Source organism: Seriola lalandi, unplaced genomic scaffold, assembly GCF_002814215.2.
Source record: "Seriola lalandi dorsalis isolate HSWRI2012SDOR001 ecotype SW California unplaced genomic scaffold, Sedor1 jcf7180002054945, whole genome shotgun sequence".
NCBI lineage: Eukaryota > Metazoa > Chordata > Actinopteri > Carangiformes > Carangidae > Seriola > Seriola lalandi.
In genome coordinates this window covers 486315-506287 of record NW_019525496.1, presented here as the reverse complement: position 1 = coordinate 506287, position 19973 = coordinate 486315, and the positions used below count along the sequence as shown (strand labels likewise).

The window sequence follows — 19973 nt, the reverse complement described above, 5'->3', positions numbered from 1 at the left end:
GGGGGGGGCACATAGACATGTGAGAGGAGAAAGAATGAAAATGAGCTCAGAAGATGAGGCATAAACACATGTATCAAAATTGTTTTCTTTTCTTTTTTTTTAATCACTTTGTTAGAGCAATGTGTGTAACTGTGTCAACTGTGCAGCAAGATGGTTACACAACAACACATGGTTGAGGAATTGTTTTTTTCCTACTTACAAGAGCAATGCACTGACCTAGAAATCTGCTATCCAGATTTTTCAGCCTGAAGTTGTTGATTAGGAGAAGAGAGGAGTAACAGGCTCATAAATACAGCTCTTATTTTCTGTATGGAGCTATGTTATAATGTTGCTGATTTTTACTCTTTATGCATTTAGTCCCATTTTCAGAGTATGTCATACAGCTGCGTCATTGGACACAGACAATGTATTTTTAAGCATCTACAGTTTAGTCTGTGTCATACCCTGGTACCCTTTTGCCCGATTATATGTCACCACATGAGCTGTCAGTGTGTTTTTCACCAGTGTAATAAAGACATTTTCCTCTACATTGAATGCACTTGGCAAATTAAGAAATCCTGAATCTTATTTGTGATTTTCCTCCATGCTTCTCCAAAGCCTGGAACACGAAATGATTCCCCATGGTAACCTAGGATCGCTTTCCTAAACAGACTCGCTGCACAGACTTGAAATTGCAACTAAATGGACAAGAACAGAAAAAGTAAAGGGAGGTACAGCCATGTTGTAAAAGCTGACATCTCTCTCTGGCAATTCACAGCTTTCCTGTTTCCAGCCCTGGAATCATTGCAGTGGATTTTGAAGAGACACTCCACTTTTCATTTGAAAGGAGAAATGCAGATTATAACAGAGAGCAGCTGGTAACAAGAAAGTTTTTGAAATAATGTGATGCTGGCAATTTGACCACTGTCTAAATCATGGCACAGGTATATTTTTTCCAGACGCATTTCCCCTTTTTACTGTATCCAGAGCAAACGACTGTCATGAAAAACACTTTTAAAACAATTTTAAATAAAACCTTTTTATTCCTGGTGAGTTATCTTGCTTCTAAAAATCTCATAGTAACAAAGACACCAACCAAAACATTCAGCCTATGTGGGTTTCTTGTTCCCACATCACTAGCTGGAAATTCAAATTACTCTGAGCCATTATTGCTGGAAGAATTTGTTAAGTCCTCCAGAACATACTGAGAGAGTATTGAGAGGTGAGACTCAAAGGTCACCTGCTTTGACCTTTGGAAACGCAAATTATTTCAACAGCAGCATAATTACTTCAACACACGTTCACCCAGTGGCCTTGACCTTTTTCTGGTTGTGGACTATATTCAGCTGCAGGGATTCAAAGGAGCCATACGGGGTGCATGCTATTGACTCACAGATTCTAACCTTCTCACCAGGGAGTGTTTCTTAAGTTAGCCAGACAAGATAGACCTGGAAAAGACATTTCTCTCTGTTGTTATGGTCCACAAACAACATTGCTGCCTTCCAAAAGTCTTTGAAACCATCTCAAATTTGAAGAAGAGTAGACCAGTGGCGATCTGTAGAGCAGCAACGTGTGCATGTTATTATTGCATTAGTGTTTTAGAAAACTCACCACAGTGCAGCAGAGAGGCCAGAACCACCATAGAAGAGCCAAGACCAGGAGCAGCATGAGGATGAGCAGAGCTATGGCCAGGATGGTCCCATCAGACTGTAACAGAGACAGACACGTCAACACAGACAGTCTGAATATGTAGAGCAATAAATCCGTGTAAACCACTTCTCTAGGCTTTATGCTTCATGCAGCAAAGAGGCTGTTTTGCATTCATCTTCCATGGAATCACTACTGAAAGACAGTATCTGCTTATCCTGCGAATCTCTAATTAATTTTCATCCATCATTTAGACATCTTTCTAAGTTTGTATTACACTGTTTGGATTAGTTTTAGTGTTTGGATTGCTTTCACTGGTTTGTTGTCTGTTGTTAGTCGGTTTTTTTTTTCTATTGCAAAGCACCATGACCTCAAAAGAATCCAAGTTCAAAGCTAAATTATGGTACATTATATTGTACTCACACAGCCCACAGTGGTAATTGTGACCGAACTGGAGATGAAACTGAGACCTTCGTTCATACTGACATAAAGGTTTGCTGCCCTGGAAAAGAAAAAGAAAAAATGTCTCAGCTGTCATTTATGCAGCGTCTTAGAAAAACCGTGGATGGGGTCATATGAAACCTCACATTCATTTGAATAAATGCAAGGACTTACATCCCCTCATCTTGAAGCACTGGTGCAGGGCAGAGAAGATAGGTATCCTCCACAATCAAAGGCTTCACCACTAAAGCAGAAGAGGGAAATGGATTATAGAAAAAAAACAGTGCAAGCATCAGCCAAACATTCCAGTCTTGTCTTATGTTAATAGTCAGTAGGAGTCACCGACATACAAAGCTCCTGAAGCAGGAGTTTGGCCCACAAATCATGACCCGAATCACCATTAAGATCATGTCATTGTTTAGCCTGATTACAGAATGATTATTTTATTGACGAATTAACGCCCCATGACTTCATTTTAATTCAATAAATGTTGAGAAAGCAGAGAAGAGAATCCATCCATGTTCACAGAAGTTGATGTCACATCTTTCACTCGATTAACAAACCATCTGAGATGAGAGATTAAAAAAAACTGCTTTGTTGTCTGCTGTCTGAAGACCTCTGTATCCTCCCCAGATACACCACTACAAACTATTTCACCACAGCTTTTGTTTTTCAGGCAAAATCTAGGCCCTGTTCTCATCCAGCTGGCCCTTAGGAAAGTGGCTCCAACAAGCATCTTCGCCCAAGCCTGTCTGTTTATCCTGGCGAGGGGCAAGCATACCCCAGAACTGAGCAAATCAACACAATCAATCGCATAGGTCGTGACTTCTCTTCTGTTGAAACACCATGCAGGAGGGGGGGGGGCTCAACTCTGACAAAAACAGCTGAGCGCCAATACAAACTGGGCCAGATATGGTCACACTCAGAGTTCATCTCTGCACCCACCTCTCACTCAGAATGGCCTCACACTATGAAAGTAGGACAAAAATGACAAACTAAAGATCTACTTAGAGCTAATGGCAAATATCCCTTGTCCATGTCACAATATTTTATTGGACTGTTTAATGGTCATGTTTTCCTGTGCAGACAGTTACCCAGAGTTCAACTTTAATTATTTGGAATTATTGTTTAAGATGGCATTCAATCAAATTCATTGGGACTGATTGGTGGCAAGTTTAACAAATTTGTGTAAAGCTATTTTAACTTATCAGACTAATGACTAATGACTAATGATGCCTGTACGGTAAAATATTAACATACAGCCAGAAGGTAGTTAGCTTAGCTTAGCATGAAGACTTGACACAAAGGGAAACAGCTGTCCTGGCTCTGTCCTAAAGTAAAAATCTGCTTAACAGCACTTTTAAAACTCACTAAAAGCTCATATTATATCTGTTTGCTTAATCACATAAAAAAAAAGAGACAAGTTTTGTTTTTATGGGTTATGAAATAAGTTGGCCATTTTCTTGGCTGGAAGCAATGACTTCCAGGACTCTTGTTGTCATGTGATGTTTCCATTCAACCAGCAAAGACTCCAGAAGGTCAAACCACAAATTGTCAGTTCTTTACCTTCTTTTTTGTACATATTAAACAAATTAGTAACCCTTGAGGGGACTAGTAGGCGGATTTTGTCACCTTCCAACAAAGCCAAGCTAGCTGTTTCCCCCCTGTCTCCACTCTTCATCTTCTCATTTTACTTTTGGCAAGAAACCACAAAAGCATATTTAGCAGAAAGTCTATTCCTTTAGGACTTGTCTCTCATTATTCACATAGTTCAGTTTTGTCCACTGCAGCGTCTGTCACCAAAACAATGGACAGCTCAGGACGGGACTCAGCCAAATCCCAAAGCACCTGAATGTATTTGCTGCTACTTTTTCCTGGCAACACAAACTCAAACATTGATTCATCTGCTCTACACATGTTAGTTACATATTGTTGTTTTCCTTTTTACCATTTCACCATATTTGCAAAGAAGGCTGAGGGCTGGAGCAGGGGAGTCAACAAGAGCAAGTACAGATGTATTATAAGAGAAATGTGTTTTCTTATAGACTATAGACTTTATCTCCCGGCGAGCTAAATGTGCCCTAATTATTTTCATTTAAAGTTTACCCCCGATGGGAAGTAAACAAGTTCCAGGGAAGAGTGTGTAAACATTCTAGAGAAATGAATGAATCTGGAAGAGGAGTGTACAGCATTGACATAAGGAGATAATTTTACTCAAATTGGTTCCATGTCCTTTGTTTGTCTGCAGGAAGTTGTGTCTTGTGTCATGCAGAAATAAGAATGATTCAGAGGGATTGTTAATGTTTGATTAATGCTGAGAAGACTTTTTTTTTTTTAACTTTGTAGCAAGAATAGGATTTAAAGAGCGACGTGCCTGTGTTGAATGTTGATGGCCTCACCAAAGTACCCAAGACTAAAGTGAAGAAAACCCTCCCTCTGGGTAAGTAATAAGTACTGCACCTGTGGTAACATACATATATTTATGCAGTATATGCATGAATGAGGTTTAAAAAAACATGAGAAAGTAGATGGGTAACCGTCATGCACCATCAAAAGAGAAGACTTGGAGAGAAACAACATCAAAGAGAGTTGACAATATACACAGTGGCCACAATTTTCTTAGAAAGGGGAGACCGAAATTACAATCATCAGTTTTTTCTGAGCGCTATGGTGCAATTTTGTTTATTTTCTGCTATTATTTCTATTGTTTCTTATTAGATGTTTATCATCCATTAGTGTCATAGCCTGTCAAATGTTAGCCTATACAACAACAAACCAGCCATAAACAGGAGCAAAGAGTCAGAGGGAGATTGTCTTCATCCAAATCAAATTTTTACTCCCCTTCCTCGAAAACATTCATATTATTAAATCCAGAGCTGTGGAGAAATGCTTCCACGTAAGAAAAAAAGAGTGACCCAAAATATGGTGCTATGCAGGGTGGCAAGTAGGGTGACCAGACCAGTAGCCACCCGAGGCCACCCCACGGCTCTGTCTCTGAGTATTGATAAACTGACAAAAAATGAATGACGGTCAATTAATTTATTCCACATTTGATTCAATGAGACGTCTGTTCATCAGTTCTACACCAGAGGACCAAACAGTTTGTTTGTGCCTCTACTCTTAATGAATATCTTGCTTCGTAATTAAACCAGTACCTCCTGTGGCAAGCCTGGTAGGAAGTGGTTTTAACAACTATTACAGTGAGCCACTAGTAAGAACCGTGAGGAAACTGTTTGTATCCTTGAGGCCTTTTCTTTCCCTCTGCCTCGTGTGAGGTATCTTTTCTGGCTGGTTTCCATGTATTACAAGTTCACAGTGTGTTGTTTAAAGCCATGATAGCGGTAACACCGTGTTTAATCAAAGAGGATTCCAGCTGTGCAGCTGACTTTGTGTTTGACGTTTGGGACACTCAGCTAAGCATTTCAGATGAACTTTATAATAGCCTGCTCACTGAACTGTGCCAGCTGTCAGTGTGTGCGCAGTTAAAACACTCATGCATTCAGAAACAGAGCATGTACATAGTGATGTTTCAACACTTCAGTGATGTTCAGTCACTCACTTCTAGTGAGGGTGTCGTTGATCCGGAAGCTGCACAGGACTTTGTCAACATTACGGGCATGGAGGAATCCATTTCCTCTCACCACCACCTGGAAAGACTCTGGGTACGGAGAAGGGAACGGAGATGTCATCCCAACAACTGATAATAACTTTAAAATTAGGGTACACAAACTCCTGAACACTTTAACTACTACTATTTCCTTGTCACTGTGGTTACTGACTTGAAATGCCTTTAGAGAAAGAAAGATTTTGTTGGCAGAAAGACTTAGAAGAATAGTTGACATGCGGTATCATGATGTTCCACTGGAACCGATACCACAAACCCAGCACACATATTGAAACGTATTTACAACGAGGAAAATGGTGTCTTTTGTAAAACAATGTGTTATGACTGAGTAGCACTGGAAAACAAGGATAGGATTTGTGTCAAAGTGCTGTAACTGATATTGGCATACAGTCTGGGTTAAATCATTCTGGACCAGCGAAGACACTGTGTGTGGCATGTTCTACATAGGCCCTGACAAGACAGCTTTGTTTGTGCTTCCTATGAAGGATGAAAGGGGTGAAAATCTTCCTTTTCTTACCTCCTGCACAGATACTAGACGGCTCTGCTGCCAGGATCTCGATACATGACTTCTTCAGGATCTGAGGAGAGGAGCAGAAGGTCATCATCAGAGCAATACTTTTCAGCAGCCAGCCTGCACATCTCAGATTTTGTAGTGTTCTTAAGCGCATAAGGAGACATTTAAAAACAGTCTCTGCTTACGGCTTCATTACCATGTAAGGATAATATTTTGGTAGTTATTTGGTAGAGTGTCTGTCTCTTTCAGATTGTAGTCACCTATTCTCCTCTAAATTGAATGACTGCTTTTAGCCACAGCCATGACTTTCATGACCCTTTTGCAACTGGCGTCTCACGGCTCAAAGTTTCCATTGATTCTCAGTTGTCTCTGTAGATATGGTGTAGATATGTGGAATCTCTGCTTTCCAGGAACATGCCCACTATAACCCTCTAGATGAAGAGAACGATTCATGACCCACTGCCCCACTCACATGAATAAGAAGCAACAGCTCTCAGTTTGCTTTTAATGTGCTCCAGATGACAGTCAGCTGCTCGACCTTTAACTCCTCTCTACAAACTTCGTATCCCAGAGACAATAGCCCCCTACATGATGAACTGTTTTTCATTTCTCAAGCTAGCGGACACAAAAATTTAAGTCAACACCAATCATGTGGGTCTTAAGAGATACAGAACACATTTTGATCATGTTTGGCTAAACGCATTGATTAAAAGCAGGAAAGTCAGAGTCACAGCATGTTTTTCCTGGAATTCTGTCCCTGGCCAGGCACGGTGGATGGAAAAAACCTTTGCTTTAAACCTATTTTGTCTTGTTTTCTGCATGCGACTGATCAGTGATTGATCAGATTAAAGGAGAATTAATGGGTGAGATTACATTAAAAAAGAAGATTTCTTTCAGTTGTGTATCAGGCCAGATTATAGTTGATGCTATTTGAACATGTTTGTGGGCAGAACTGAAATGCTTACCGAGTCGATGACCCCTTGCAAAGCCTCAAATCCATCATTTACAGGGAAGACATGATCCTTACTATCAGCAATCTTAGCCAGCTACAAAGGAAAAATTCATTATTAAATTCAGAAGTCACAGTTACACTTATTCATCCAAGACTTCTTTTCAGTCACTGTCTAGTTGCCTAGATGTCAAATTGTCTGAGATTTGATTAAACTAGGGCAGTTCACAGTTAACAAAATTACCTAATTTCCTCGTATTAGAGGAAAAACTAATACAATTATCACACCAGCTAAAGGAGGTAAATAGCCTTCTTGACTCACTTTGCACTGTTTAGGCCAACGATTACTTGGATAACAGTATATAAATTGATTCCATTTGACATACATTTTATATCCTTGTTGAAACATTTAACTCAGTTAACTCCAGTTGTCTAGGGACAGAGCTGGTAGCCTGAAAGTTGACCTGTGTGTCTTATGGTTGTATAAACAATTTAAACTAATATGAGGATATGACAGAATGTTTAAATTGGGGTGAACTGTGCCTTTGATCATTTAAAACACTTCATAGCTACTTAATGCATTGGTTTCAGTGTTTTCAAAGTACAGTTTTGCTGTCCATACTATCTGCTCCACTTTCACTCCCTGAGGCCCAGATGTCATCATACATTAAGTTAAAGATGAAAGCTCAGTAAAAAAAAACACACCTGTGTCTCATTGAAGTCCTTCACCCCCACACAGTAAACTGAGGCACCCAGACTTCGGGAACGGTTGGCCTGTCAGGTATGCACACAGATTCACAGCAAAAACAGGAAGAAGCTCAACACCTGGGTTCAATTACACCTCAGCATTTCACAACATCATACAAAACATGGTGAAAACAGTCTTGTGTTTGCCTGACCTCTAAAAAGATTTTACAAGAAGTTGGACAACACCATGTTCCCGCTGAATAATATTATTAACATGTCATATGACAATAGAAATGTGACACAGATGCCTGAATACCAAACAGAACACGAGTCAAATACTTGATTTCTCAGTAATAATGCCTGTGGATCTTGGTGTCGACACTGAATGACAACCTAGGACCTCCCACAGCTGCCAAGAGGCAGCATTTCAAGCTATAGTGGATATCAGCCCCACATCATCCCTGCCCTCAACATGTGTCTGAGGGCACTCAAAGCTGAATTAAAGTCTCAGGCTTTCGCACGCCTTCACCTGCAGTGCCCGAATGGTTTGGGAAGCAAATAAATCATTATATCCCAGTGCAGATGTGAGGAAGGCGATTGGGCTCGGATGTATAAATCTGACAGATGCTATGACCCCATTTTTCCCAACTAAAGAGGATCAAAGTGGTGATGTATAGGGTGGCAGTGTTTGATGTGATCCATCACGTGCTCAGTCACATGTTTCAGCTGCTTATAATTTGTCTGACCCATTTAACCTCTCTTTAGGTCTCTCACCTCTCTCTCTGCATAGTAGAAAAGATCCTCATGCAGCTCTCCATCTGTCAGAGCTATGATAACACTGGCAGTGCGATAACCTGCAGACAGAAAGAATTTGGTCTCTCCTGCTCAGTTAATCTATTCTCTTATCCTTTGCAAATAACCATGCGCATTGTTGAGGTTACCTGAATTATTTTTGACAATGCCAAGCCAACTCATAGCCACCCATTAAAGGTTACATACACTTGGTGTCAACTTTATTAGGTATGTCTGTACAATCAGACACAATCCAATACAACTGTTCTGCCATAAAGTCGACTTTTATGATGCCTGTAATGTTCGGTTTTTATTGACACTGTCATAGAAGTGTTAATTAAATCATATATTTTTGCATTGAGCTCATAGTTAGTGATGATTGTACTAGAGTGCATTACACTGAGAGATGTATTTAATATTCTGGTCCTCTCATGTATGTAAATAAGGAGGACAAAAAGTCAGTCCAGTACAACAACACCTTTAACTATGACCATGTAATCGAGTGTATATATTTTCGAAAAGGTCACCTAAAACTGAACATTATCTTTGAAAAGATAGAAGTTATGGCTGTATTGGATTAGATTGTGCAAGTGTCCCTAATAAGGTGTGCACTGAGTGTATTTCTATGAGCTGTGAGAAATTGACAAACAACTTGTTGTACTTTGTCAGGTTGTTTAACCTGAATCATAGTCAAATATAAATGTCCTAAAAAACACACACATGCACAATTTCATGCATAACAAAAATGTTACCTTCAGTGTTTCCATAGTATATCTGCTCACTGGCCTGTGAAAAAAGAAAAGCTGGATTGAAACAGTAGACTATCTATCTGGTAACATGCAGTGAATCAAAGAACCCCTTTCTCCGCTCCAACACAACGGTCTATTAGTGCTCTGGGCCGAGTGCTGTTTTGTCCCGGACAGATTCTAGAGATAAAGCAGATGCCAGTTTGCAGTAGGACTTGAAGAAGCTTCTCACCCTCAGGATGCCTTCATGCATGAAGGTGTCTCCCCCTGGAAGAACCCTCTGGAGCTCCTCCAGACCTTTACGAATGCGCTCTCTAAGCAGACAATACAGAAGACGAGTTAATCCACATGGCTGATAATCAAATCTAATTGAAAATATTTGTTTTGTCAGATTCATTTGTGAACATTATTTTGACTAAAACCAGACCCTGAGAGGCGAGGAAATAGAATAACAGTTTCCATAAGGGCAGCATTTGCAGAAAATACCAGCAATGTGTAACGCATGAATAAACTGAGACAGTATTGGTGTGCAGTGGCTCGAGAAACTGTCACGCAGATAGACAGGAAATTAGCCCTTTGTAGAATAAGATATGAGGGAAGCAGTGAAACAGTGAAAAAAATTCTGTGGCTGCTGAGACACTCTGCTGAGGAAAGATTAGACACATAAGCTACTCACAATGTATCGAAAACCACATGATGAAGTAGTTGACCAGACGGACGACACTATAGACAGATCAGAGCGAGGGAAAGTATCTGTCTGGAATCTCTTCTTGATCATAAAAATGCAGCGGGATCATGACACATGACTGTGTGTGACTGTCCAAATCTGGTATTACACTCATGCCTTTCAGCTGGATGATAGAAAAGTAAAGGATTAAAAGCAATTTTGAGGGGATCTGCACCCACCTGTCTTCTGTCAAGCTCATTAAGATCCTTCCCTCAGTGGAGAACACAATGAAGGACATCCGCAACTGTGGGCTGGGGCAAGGAGAAAAGAAAAATATACTCTGTTAGATTAGTAATCATTTCTTGTTACATGTTTTCCCACAGAGGAATGATGACACAATTGCGGGGGGTTTTTTTACCTTATGAATTTATGAGCTAGATGTTCAACAAAGTGGTAGATTTCGGTCCAGTGGTTCTGCACACTCCCAGATCTGAGAGAGAGGGGAAAAGCCACGATTAATGTGAGGATCTTTTTCAACCACTGCTGTGCAGCAAATCTACACAACCTCTTCTCTGTGCTACTGTTTGACTGCTGTCGAATTAACAATAGACCATGGACACATTATGAGACAATAGGCCCCTGGGTACAGATATTTAAAAGACCTCCACCCTTTTACACAGTAGCAGAAGCCCCTGATTGAAAGAGACATAAAATGAATACAAATGATGCACCTCTTTCTTGTCATTTTGTGTCTCTTTGTAGTCACTTTGTCTCCTTGCAGTCGTCGTCCCCTGACCCTTTGGGCCCCTGGGCTTGTAGCTAGTGGGCTCATTCAGTAATCCGTCAGTGAAACAGACTGCTTCTAAAGGGTACAGTTGAACAGAAGTAGCCATGCAGAATAGTTCTGCATTAGCAAATAAGTATAGCTGGTTTACTCTGAGAATTAGCAATGATGTCGTACCCCTCAGATTACTGTTAATATCTTTATAATGCAGCTGCATTTATATTAGTGTTATGTCGTTGGATGGATGTACACTCATTAAGCTTTCATGCAACCAAGGATGTGGATGTTAATCATCTTGCACTCTATTCCCTCTTTGCTAATGAACTGAAATCTAAGCTGTTCACATTTTTCCTTGATGTTTTTATTGGACTTTATAACAATGGCCACATAGTCCTCTGTACCCTCCTCTGTTGATATGGAAATCAAGATAAAGGGATTAAAGGATTTAGGATCTATCATCTAATCTACTTATCAAATTATCTATAGATGTCAATATACAGTTGTATCTGGTTAATGAAGATCTGTTTGTGAGCTTGTATGTGTCTCAGTATAGATGCTTATCGAAATGCCTTTCATTTAATCTGTGTTTTTGTAACCCCACACCCCACTGAAACATTTCTCAAATCACCTATTTTTCCATTGTTACTATGACACAGGTCCCAGCACAAACAGCCCAGCCAACAGGCTGAAACACTGGAACATCTGGAGCTAATGGAGAAAGGGCAGAGCAGACATGGAGAAGAGAGAGGAGAGGAGAGGAGAGGAGAGATCAGGCAGACACTGCATGAGGACAGTGAGGGTAGGTGGAGGACATCACTGCTAAAAGGCAAGCTAAATTCCTGCCTGAGGAAAAGGAAGTAAAAGGACGAGCTAATACACTCCACTGATGCCCAACAATAAATGCTGAATAAATGCTGTCAGGTCACGCATGTAATGTAAATCTGTGTTGTTAAAACATGGCTCATGCTAACAATTACTCTGTGTTACATACAGTTGCCTAATTTTCCCTCAGAGGAACAGCAGTGTGCCTGCAGTTGGCATTGATATGTAACTGTAGGACAACTGGAAAATCCATCACCATTACTGGAGGTAGAGACTCTAAACTGTGGAGCTATAAGAGAGGGACATAGTGCAGACTGCAATCCACCAACTCCAGTCTTCCAGATAAGAGAAAATCTGAGTTGGATGTTGAATTTGTTGTTGACCTAGTTGGAAAACATTTTTGGCTCATGGCAAAAAAAAAAAAAAAGTAATAAAAACAAGCTGTTTTAAACCAGGTTTGCAAAAAAAAGATGTCATAAGGTAAATATTCTGTCACGGTCCAAAGGCAACAGTCTGGGTAAGTTGATTGTTAGTGCCAGAGTAGCTGTGTGCATATTTACCTACAAAATAAAGTGCTTTCCCTACAAGTCCTAGTCAGGAAAACTCAGTAAACACTCAAGTATGACACTTGACATTTTTGAGAACTGCTTTTCTTTGACTCACTTTGCTGATTACCAACTTCCTGTTTGGCACGGAAATAAAGTTTTGTTTACAAATGCAAATGAAAATTCAACCACGATAAGACATTAAAGGCCATGTCATGCCTCATCAAAAATGTTATTATTTTGATTCACTGTGGTTCACTGTGATAGCTTTGATCAGGTGCCTATGTTGCATGACTAAAGGGAAACGAGAGATCACCAAAAACCAGGTTAGATAAACATGGAAACTGTTTCTAAATTGAGACCAATATATCCAAATGACTTTGCGGGCAGGCCAAACATCCTGTGTCCTACTTGGGATGCACAGATTATGTTAAAACTCCAATAAGATGAGGACACATAATGATGCAGAAGAACTATGCACTTACTGGCCAGCTATTCTGCCCACATTGTGTATGTTATTTAAAGGGGATGAACACCAAACAGCGGTCAACACCAGTTCTTATAATCTGTGCAGCCTGCAGCAGACTGATGAATGGGGGAACACCTAACACACCACTAATCATTACCATCTGTATGCCATGCTGAAATGTATCTTGAGGTTTATCTGAGTACCAGTCCACCCATCCATATCCTTGCATGACATGACACCAGGGGGCGTTATGATAACAGATATGGTGATGACATCATAAAAACATTTTGGCAGACAATGGCTTTCGCTGGGAGAAACACAAGACCAATATGAAATGATGCATATTTACTGTATGCATTAATATGCGTTCAGTATAACATCATAATAGCTTGTTAAGGCTGTCAGCAGAGACAGGCGGGTGGAATATTCAAGTCAGGTTTAGTCACTGGAGATAAATACAATGCAGCATGGCAGCACTCCAAATTAAAAAATAACATAACATACTGTTCTTATTCAACCCACCCAATATATTAACTAATGCTTCTCATAAATTTTTAACTTGAATGGCTTTCACTTGTCAACAAAAACCCTCCTCTTCATCAATCCCCTCTACTAGTGTCAGGTAATGTGTGTCAGGTAACTCACTTGTCCAAAACAAAGTAGAGGTCAAAGCCTCCAAAGCACGAGGACGACCCAGCCTGCCTTCTGTCCAGGTTTGGCCCGGCATTACCCGCAATAAGAACAACCAGCACGGCACCAAACGCCACTGCAAACCAGGAGTTTCTACTCCAGAATGAAAGCATTATTCCAGTGGAAGAAAATCTCATACAGATGAGATGGTGAATAAAACCACCTTCAATTAAAAAAAAAAAAAAAGGTTGTAAGAGATGTTAATCCTTGTTGCTGATTCTTCTTTCAATCCTCCACAGGCGTCTTCAGCATTGAAAAAAGAAATGCAATAATCCAAAGGAAAGCAGTGAGTGTAACTCAACCGTTGAGGTGGAAGGGAGAGAGAAAGCATGAGTGTTGTGGGTCTCACTGTTGTTGTTGGGACCCTCTCATCACTGGGTCCATAACAGCTTGCAGAAAGATGAGATGCTGATTTTTGTTAATGATAAGGCCACGAAACAGAGAGATCCCCAGACCCTGGATGTCTAACTCTAAGAGTCTTTGCAAAACTCTTCTTGTATTTTCAAGTCTGTCTCTCTCTCCCTTTCTCTCTGTCTCTCTCTCTCTCTCCAGAGAGGAAGAGGTGATGAGGACTATACAGTGGAAACACCAGAATACACTGGCTTGTCCTGCCACCCAGTGGTGATACAGGGCTGCTGGCTGATTTTAAACCAGTAGATCATGAGAAATATGAACTCGGTGACCCAGAATACTGGGAAACGGTACATGGATTGTTTTGGAGAAACTGTGTAAAAGAGGTGTTGACTCATCTCTATATTCAGGCTGTTGGCTCGTTGTGGTGTTGTGTTGGATGACATTATATTGAGAGATGCTGCTGAAGTTTTGATCACCCCTATGTAAAGACATGGGGAACTGAATACTGGAAACAGAAAGTAGGTGAACTATGTCTCTTCAGCTTCTTTACAGTTTGGTCCCATGTGATCTATATCATCTCTCATTCATTGATGTGCCCTAAAATTACATCACTGGGAAGTTTCAGTTGTGTGATGTAGTAACCCCAGCCTCCCAATAACATGCATTTGCAGGGAGAAGTTACTGTCAGTTGAAAGAGGACACAGATGACGTGCAATGTTGAGGTATTGCACATTTGTACAGCAAGCAAACAAAGATAACACCAAAGAAAAAGTTGTGCTTCTTTATGTGTTTATTATTGACAATAAAATGGTTGTTTGTGTTCACATTTTGAGACAATCCATTAATGATGCATTTACATTAGTTACCTCAGCACAATATGTATAATATATGCATAAAATGTGTATTTAATTATCATTCTGCCATCATCTGTCAGTACTGGCTAGGTCAATCAGAAAATAATGAGAATAATGACTCCATCACTTCCCTGCTCCACTAAAAATTGGCCATATATGTCTTATGTTCTCCTGCAGTAGACTTCACTTAATTACATAGAGGCAAATGTGAAAGGCAGGAGAAAGAAATCAGCAAAAGAATAAAAAAATGTCATCTTCAAAAAAACTGAAACGACAACAGTTGAAGAAAAAACAAAAACTAAAAATCTAATTACCATGTTTCACATTTTCCACAGCCCAACCCTCTGCCATGTCGTCTATCTTCCATTGTTACTTTCCACATGATTCCAATCCTGTTTTAGTGTGGAAACCAACTCATCCTCTGTCATGCAAACCAGTTTCTTATATAATTCTTTTTTTTTTTTTTTCTTTTACATATTGTCTAATCTAATCTCCATAACCATCCCCCTCTCATCTTCATCTCTTTCATTTGTCCTCTGTTTCTCTACATCTTTGTCACAGCTAGACTCCTCCTCATTATCCTCCAGTATCCACAAGGTTTCTCTGCTCATCCTTTCTCGCTGTAGTGCTGTCTCTTTGTTACTCTTCTGTTCCAGTGTCCGTGCTCCATGTCCTTTGCCACTTCTCAGCCTCCTGGTTCCACTTTGCTCCTCCATCTCCTTTCCTGTACTCTTTCCAGTCTCCATACCGCATTTCTCCTCCTCTTCCCTCGCTCTTCCTCATCTCACCCAGGTCATGCCGGGGCGTGATGTGTTAACAGTCGTTCTAGCTAGCTCAGCTAGCTCCCCCTGCAGGCGGCTCCATGTTAATACAGCACTGGTCCATTTGAAGATTAATTGATTAATGTGGCCATGACTTATTACAAAAATCAAAATTTCGAATCATTCCACTTTCCAAACTTAAAAATAAAAAATAAATAAAATAAAAAATAAAATCAATCAACCATATGTCCAACACAGCTTAAATCTTTCAATGCATCCACTGAATGGTGACAAAAGTTTGTTTGGTCAATTCAGAAGTGTGTTACTATATCTTATAAAATATACAAAATCAATTAACATTTCTATCTCCACAAGTCTTCATTCAAATGCTGCCTAAATTAACACAGACATTCTCTGGAAAGTAGCTGTAGCTCATGCTGTAGCCTACGTATGCACAACATTTTCCTTTTTGCCCAGTATTGGATTCAAGATATTCGAGATATTTTGACTGGCTCTGACTTCAAAAGCACTGGATTCTACATTTCTCATAATGCAACTGAAGCCCAAGCTGATGTAACCCTGATTAATTCAGGATGACTTACTTCATACTTTGGAAAACTTCCTCCTCTCTTCATGTGTAAAACTGGTGGAGTGTACCTTTAACATGCTTTGTGTGTCTCTGTTTTAGAAACTCTCTCCTTTCTCATACAAACCAAGTTAAGAAAAAGAGAGTAAGTCATGAAGAAATGTATTTATTTATTTATTCATTTGAAATAGTATTAGTATCTAATATAAGTGTTTTATTTTCATTTTTCAGCAGCTGCACAACAACAAAACCAACAAAACAGACAGAGTTTGCTTGTGCAAAGCCCCCTCACACCCCACCTCAGACGCCTCAAAACAATGACTGCATCACTTCCCCACTGATCCAAAAATTGGACATTCTACTGTTGGGTCGTCCCGCTTGTGCACTCTGTATTCACATGCCTCTGGGTCAAACACTGACACACAGTCATTAGGGAACTGGCGGGGGGTGGAATATCTGCAATCACACAGGAAACCGTAGACAGTAAACATGTAAATACACAGATAGATATTTTTTCATAACATTTGAACACTTTAATGTTGTGTTATGTATACTTACGCATCACAACATCCACCACAAGTGCAGTCCATACATTGACTGTTTCTCCATTTAGATCCTATGGCATGCCATGTTTTATCGTCAGGATCCTGACAGTGGGTCGTCCAGTCTAAAGGTGGGAAGGAGCTGGTAAGTATTTTTCCATGCATTCGTAATGTTGCACTACATTGTTTTTGATATTTATATAATGAAGATGATGTGATAATACAAGGTATCGTTGTGTGTGCGAGAGTGTGTGTGTGTGTTGTTTTGCTTTTTTGTTTTCTTTTACCAGAGTGTGGAAGCCATCTCAAACAAGCCCCATTTGACAGTGAGGGCAGACTGCAGAGCAGCAACGCCAGAGCCAAGAATTTCTTCAGAGGAACAAAGAACATCAGTTTTAAAGGATTAATCTCATTTTCTCAAGTCTATCTTAAAACAAGCATCAAATTCCCATTTCTACTATGAAATAGTTATTTATTGCTGTAAACGTTTCTTCTATCCATGAAGAGATCCCCTCATGTTAGGAAGGGATCTAATGTGATACCAGTGTAAGACATGGGTTAGTTAAGTCTTTTCAACTAGGAATCAACAATTAAACCAAACGCTTGTTGTGTTAGGTTAAAATTAATGGAAAAGTCTCTGTTTTACAATGAGTACTTAAATTGGAAATGACTAAAAATTTCTTCTAAAACGATTAAGTAGAATGAAGAAGGAGCAGAAAGAGCAATCATGAAGAAAGGCCTCTTACAGGAACATCTATCAATTTTTAAAATCAAAAAGCCTTCATTGCTCATGAAAAGACTCCAATATGAAATACTTAAACATTTCTTTTTTTTTTGCAAAATGCAATTGCACATTAGTTTGAAATAACCATTAATCTATGAATTGAGACAAACAGCTACCAACAATTTAACACTGAATTTCTTGACAACAGTAAAAACTCACCATGGTGATAATAGTCTTGTCAGATTTGAGTGATGTCGACTAAGAGCATAAAATAGACCGTATTTCTGTGGAAAGTCTATGTGAGCGTACAGAAACCATTGGCATTATATAAGAGTAAGGGGTGGTCTGCCCCCTTTGTAACTTCCAGTAAGTTAGGATGAAAAAGATGAGTAACTTTAGGTTATCTGAGGATTGACTATCAATTTACTTGTTTGATTTGGCTCATTACTTAAAACACAACGTTGGGCCAACACTTTTGCCCAGACTGAAACAGGTAAACACTTTTGTGATGGAGCGCCAGGAAATGATGTGCAGACATCTAAAGTCCCTAATAGATGAATGCCAATGACATTTAACTTAGCAATGCCAGCAGGTGAAAACATTCATTTATCCAGAGAAATGTATCAACATCTACTAAATGGAAGTTTTTGTTCAAATATTAATGGCTCCTGACTTTGGTGATCTCCTGATTTTTCATTCAGTGCCAACATCAGGATGAGGTTTGTGGTTTAGAGTGAAATATGTCAGAAGTGCTGCGCCTTCATCAGAATCAAAGTGGACAAGGACATGAGGCAAACAGTTATAGTGAACCTAGGCCAAGTGTTCAAATGCCATTTGGATAATTGGCTGAACAGGGGTTCAAACCTGTGTGATAATGAATCAAAGGCTGGGAGTTTCCATAGTCAGTGTCCAAGTGCTGGACATCTAACACCATGTCAGGAACAAAAGAACACAGACCTCCCTTAAAGTTACATGGATAGAATTACAAAACATACAATTACTAACATCCATTGAGGATGACAAATTAGAGGAAACATTAAAAATCCAGTTCTTTGTCTATGCCAAAAGGCTCTACTGTGTTCACAGTGTGAAACCAACATGGCGCTCTGTGGAGCAGTGAGTTGATGATTTTGTTTTTCTTTAATGATGCTGCAGAGCTGTGGTTAGCCTGTGCATAATGTTAGGCAATAGCATCATCTATGTTTGTACATACTGCAGCCCTATGTTCAGATAGGTCAATGTTTAAAGCTCTTTTTGTTTGTCCAACATAAACATTTATTTATTCATTTGACATTGAATTATAAGCATTTAAACTCATAAGACATTATACAACTGGTACCACAGTCAGAGTAGTATTTCATAAGTATAAGTAAAACTGGTGGAGTGTACCTTTAACGTGGTTTGTGTTTCTCTGTTTTAAAATTGAAATTCTCTTCTTTCTCATATAAACAAAGTTAAGAAAAAGAGAGTAAGTCATGAAGAAATGTATTTATTTATTTATTCATTTGAAATAGTATTAGTATCTAATATAAGTGTTTTATTTTCATTTTTCAGCAGCTGCACAACAACAAAACCAACAAAACAGACAGTGTTTGCTTGTGCAAAGCCCCCTCACACCCCACCTCAGACGCCTCAAAACAATGACTGCATCACTTCCCCACTGATCCAAAAATTGGACATTCTACTGTTGGGTCGTCCCGCTTGTGCACTCTGTATTCACATGCCTCTGAGTCAAACACTGACACACAGTCATTAGGGAACTGGCGGGGGGTGGAATATCTGCAATCACACAGGAAACCGTAGACAGTAAACATGTAAATACACAGATAGATATTTTTTCGTTACATTTGAACACTTTAATGTTGTGTTATGTATACTTACGCATCACAACATCCACCACAAGTGCAGTCCCTACATTGACTGTTTCTCCATTTAGATCCTATGGCATGCCATGTTTTATCCACAGGATCCTGACAATGGGTCGTCCAGTCTAAAGGTGGGAAGGAGCTGGTAAGTATTTTTCCATGCAGTCGTAATGTTGCACTACATTGTTTTTGATATTTATATAATGAAGATAATGTAATAATACAAGGTATGGCTGTGTGTGCGAGAGTGTGTGTGTGTGTTGTTTTGCTTTTTTGTTTTCTTTTACCAGAGTGTGGAAGCCATGTTGAACAAGCCCCATTTGACAGTGAGGGCAGACTGCAGAGCAGCAACGCCAGAGCCAAGAATTTCTTCAAAGGAACAAAGAACATCAGTTTTAAAGGATTAATCTAATGTTTTCAAATCTATCTTAAAACAAACATCAAATTCCCATTTCTACTATGAAATAGTTGAAAAAAAACGAAAAAAAACACAGAAACACAAAAAGAACACAGACCTCCCTTAAAGTACCTCCTGTGTAACCCGTTTTCACATTCAATCCAAGCATACAGAATCCAAATGTGTCTATAAGCATGCATTTGGCAATAAGCAGGAAATCGCTGTGTCAAAAATAATTATTCATAAGTAAACACATTCTATAACTCTATCTCCATGATTTGCAAATCTTGTCAAGAATTTCACAAAAAAGCTACCATCAAAATTAAACTATGAAAACTTACCATTGTGGCAGTCAGACTTGACAGATTTGAAAGGTGTTTGGGTAGGAGGTTAAAATATATTGATTCTTTAGTGAGTGACTCTCTTTTAAACAGTTCATCTGTAAGGACCTTTGGAATTAAATAAGGAGAGGGGAGGAGCAGTCAGTTTAATAGAAGGGGTCACCACAGAAAAAATAATAAATAGGACATATA

General features: G+C 39.4%; 3 protein-coding genes and 1 long non-coding RNA gene across 4 annotated transcripts in view; 1 reads left to right on the top strand and 3 right to left on the bottom strand.

The window, feature by feature from the left end:
• LOC111645013 (uncharacterized) overlaps positions 1 to 6932 on the top strand; it is a 19608-nt gene extending 12676 nt beyond the window's left edge. Inside the window, exons 4-5 of the long non-coding RNA XR_002759834.2 lie at positions 4414 to 4507; positions 6221 to 6932. This is a non-coding gene — a long non-coding RNA (uncharacterized LOC111645013). The remainder of the gene's footprint in view (positions 1 to 4413; positions 4508 to 6220) is intronic.
• Positions 1 to 13898, bottom strand: part of LOC111645012 (anthrax toxin receptor 1-like) — a 24067-nt gene extending 10169 nt beyond the window's left edge. Inside the window, exons 1-13 of the mRNA XM_023394021.2 lie at positions 13313 to 13898; positions 10466 to 10537; positions 10287 to 10358; positions 9613 to 9694; positions 9387 to 9420; positions 8617 to 8696; positions 7861 to 7929; positions 7172 to 7252; positions 6210 to 6270; positions 5627 to 5725; positions 2242 to 2311; positions 2050 to 2128; positions 1591 to 1686 (exon numbers count right to left, since the gene is read on the bottom strand). Coding sequence (XP_023249789.1) covers positions 1591 to 1686; positions 2050 to 2128; positions 2242 to 2311; positions 5627 to 5725; positions 6210 to 6270; positions 7172 to 7252; positions 7861 to 7929; positions 8617 to 8696; positions 9387 to 9420; positions 9613 to 9694; positions 10287 to 10358; positions 10466 to 10537; positions 13313 to 13494 — 1077 coding nt within the window. The 5' untranslated portion in view covers positions 13495 to 13898. The remainder of the gene's footprint in view (positions 1 to 1590; positions 1687 to 2049; positions 2129 to 2241; positions 2312 to 5626; positions 5726 to 6209; positions 6271 to 7171; positions 7253 to 7860; positions 7930 to 8616; positions 8697 to 9386; positions 9421 to 9612; positions 9695 to 10286; positions 10359 to 10465; positions 10538 to 13312) is intronic.
• Positions 13899 to 16073: 2175 nt separating this feature from the next.
• Positions 16074 to 17555, bottom strand: msmbl (microseminoprotein, beta-like). Its single transcript, XM_087170347.1, has 4 exons — positions 17398 to 17555; positions 16742 to 16823; positions 16471 to 16579; positions 16074 to 16368 (listed from the first exon to the last, which is right to left on the bottom strand). Exons 1-4 carry the CDS (start codon positions 17398 to 17400, stop codon positions 16239 to 16241), a joined length of 324 nt encoding a protein of 107 aa, XP_087026473.1. The 5' UTR covers positions 17401 to 17555; the 3' UTR covers positions 16074 to 16238.
• A 1107-nt stretch (positions 17556 to 18662) lies between these two features.
• On the bottom strand, positions 18663 to 19901 carry LOC147817530 (beta-microseminoprotein-like). The gene is made up of 4 exons (XM_087170346.1): positions 19782 to 19901; positions 19331 to 19412; positions 19060 to 19168; positions 18663 to 18957 (listed from the first exon to the last, which is right to left on the bottom strand). Exons 1-4 carry the CDS (start codon positions 19782 to 19784, stop codon positions 18828 to 18830), a joined length of 324 nt encoding a protein of 107 aa, XP_087026472.1. The 5' UTR covers positions 19785 to 19901; the 3' UTR covers positions 18663 to 18827.
• Positions 19902 to 19973: the final 72 nt, after the last annotated feature.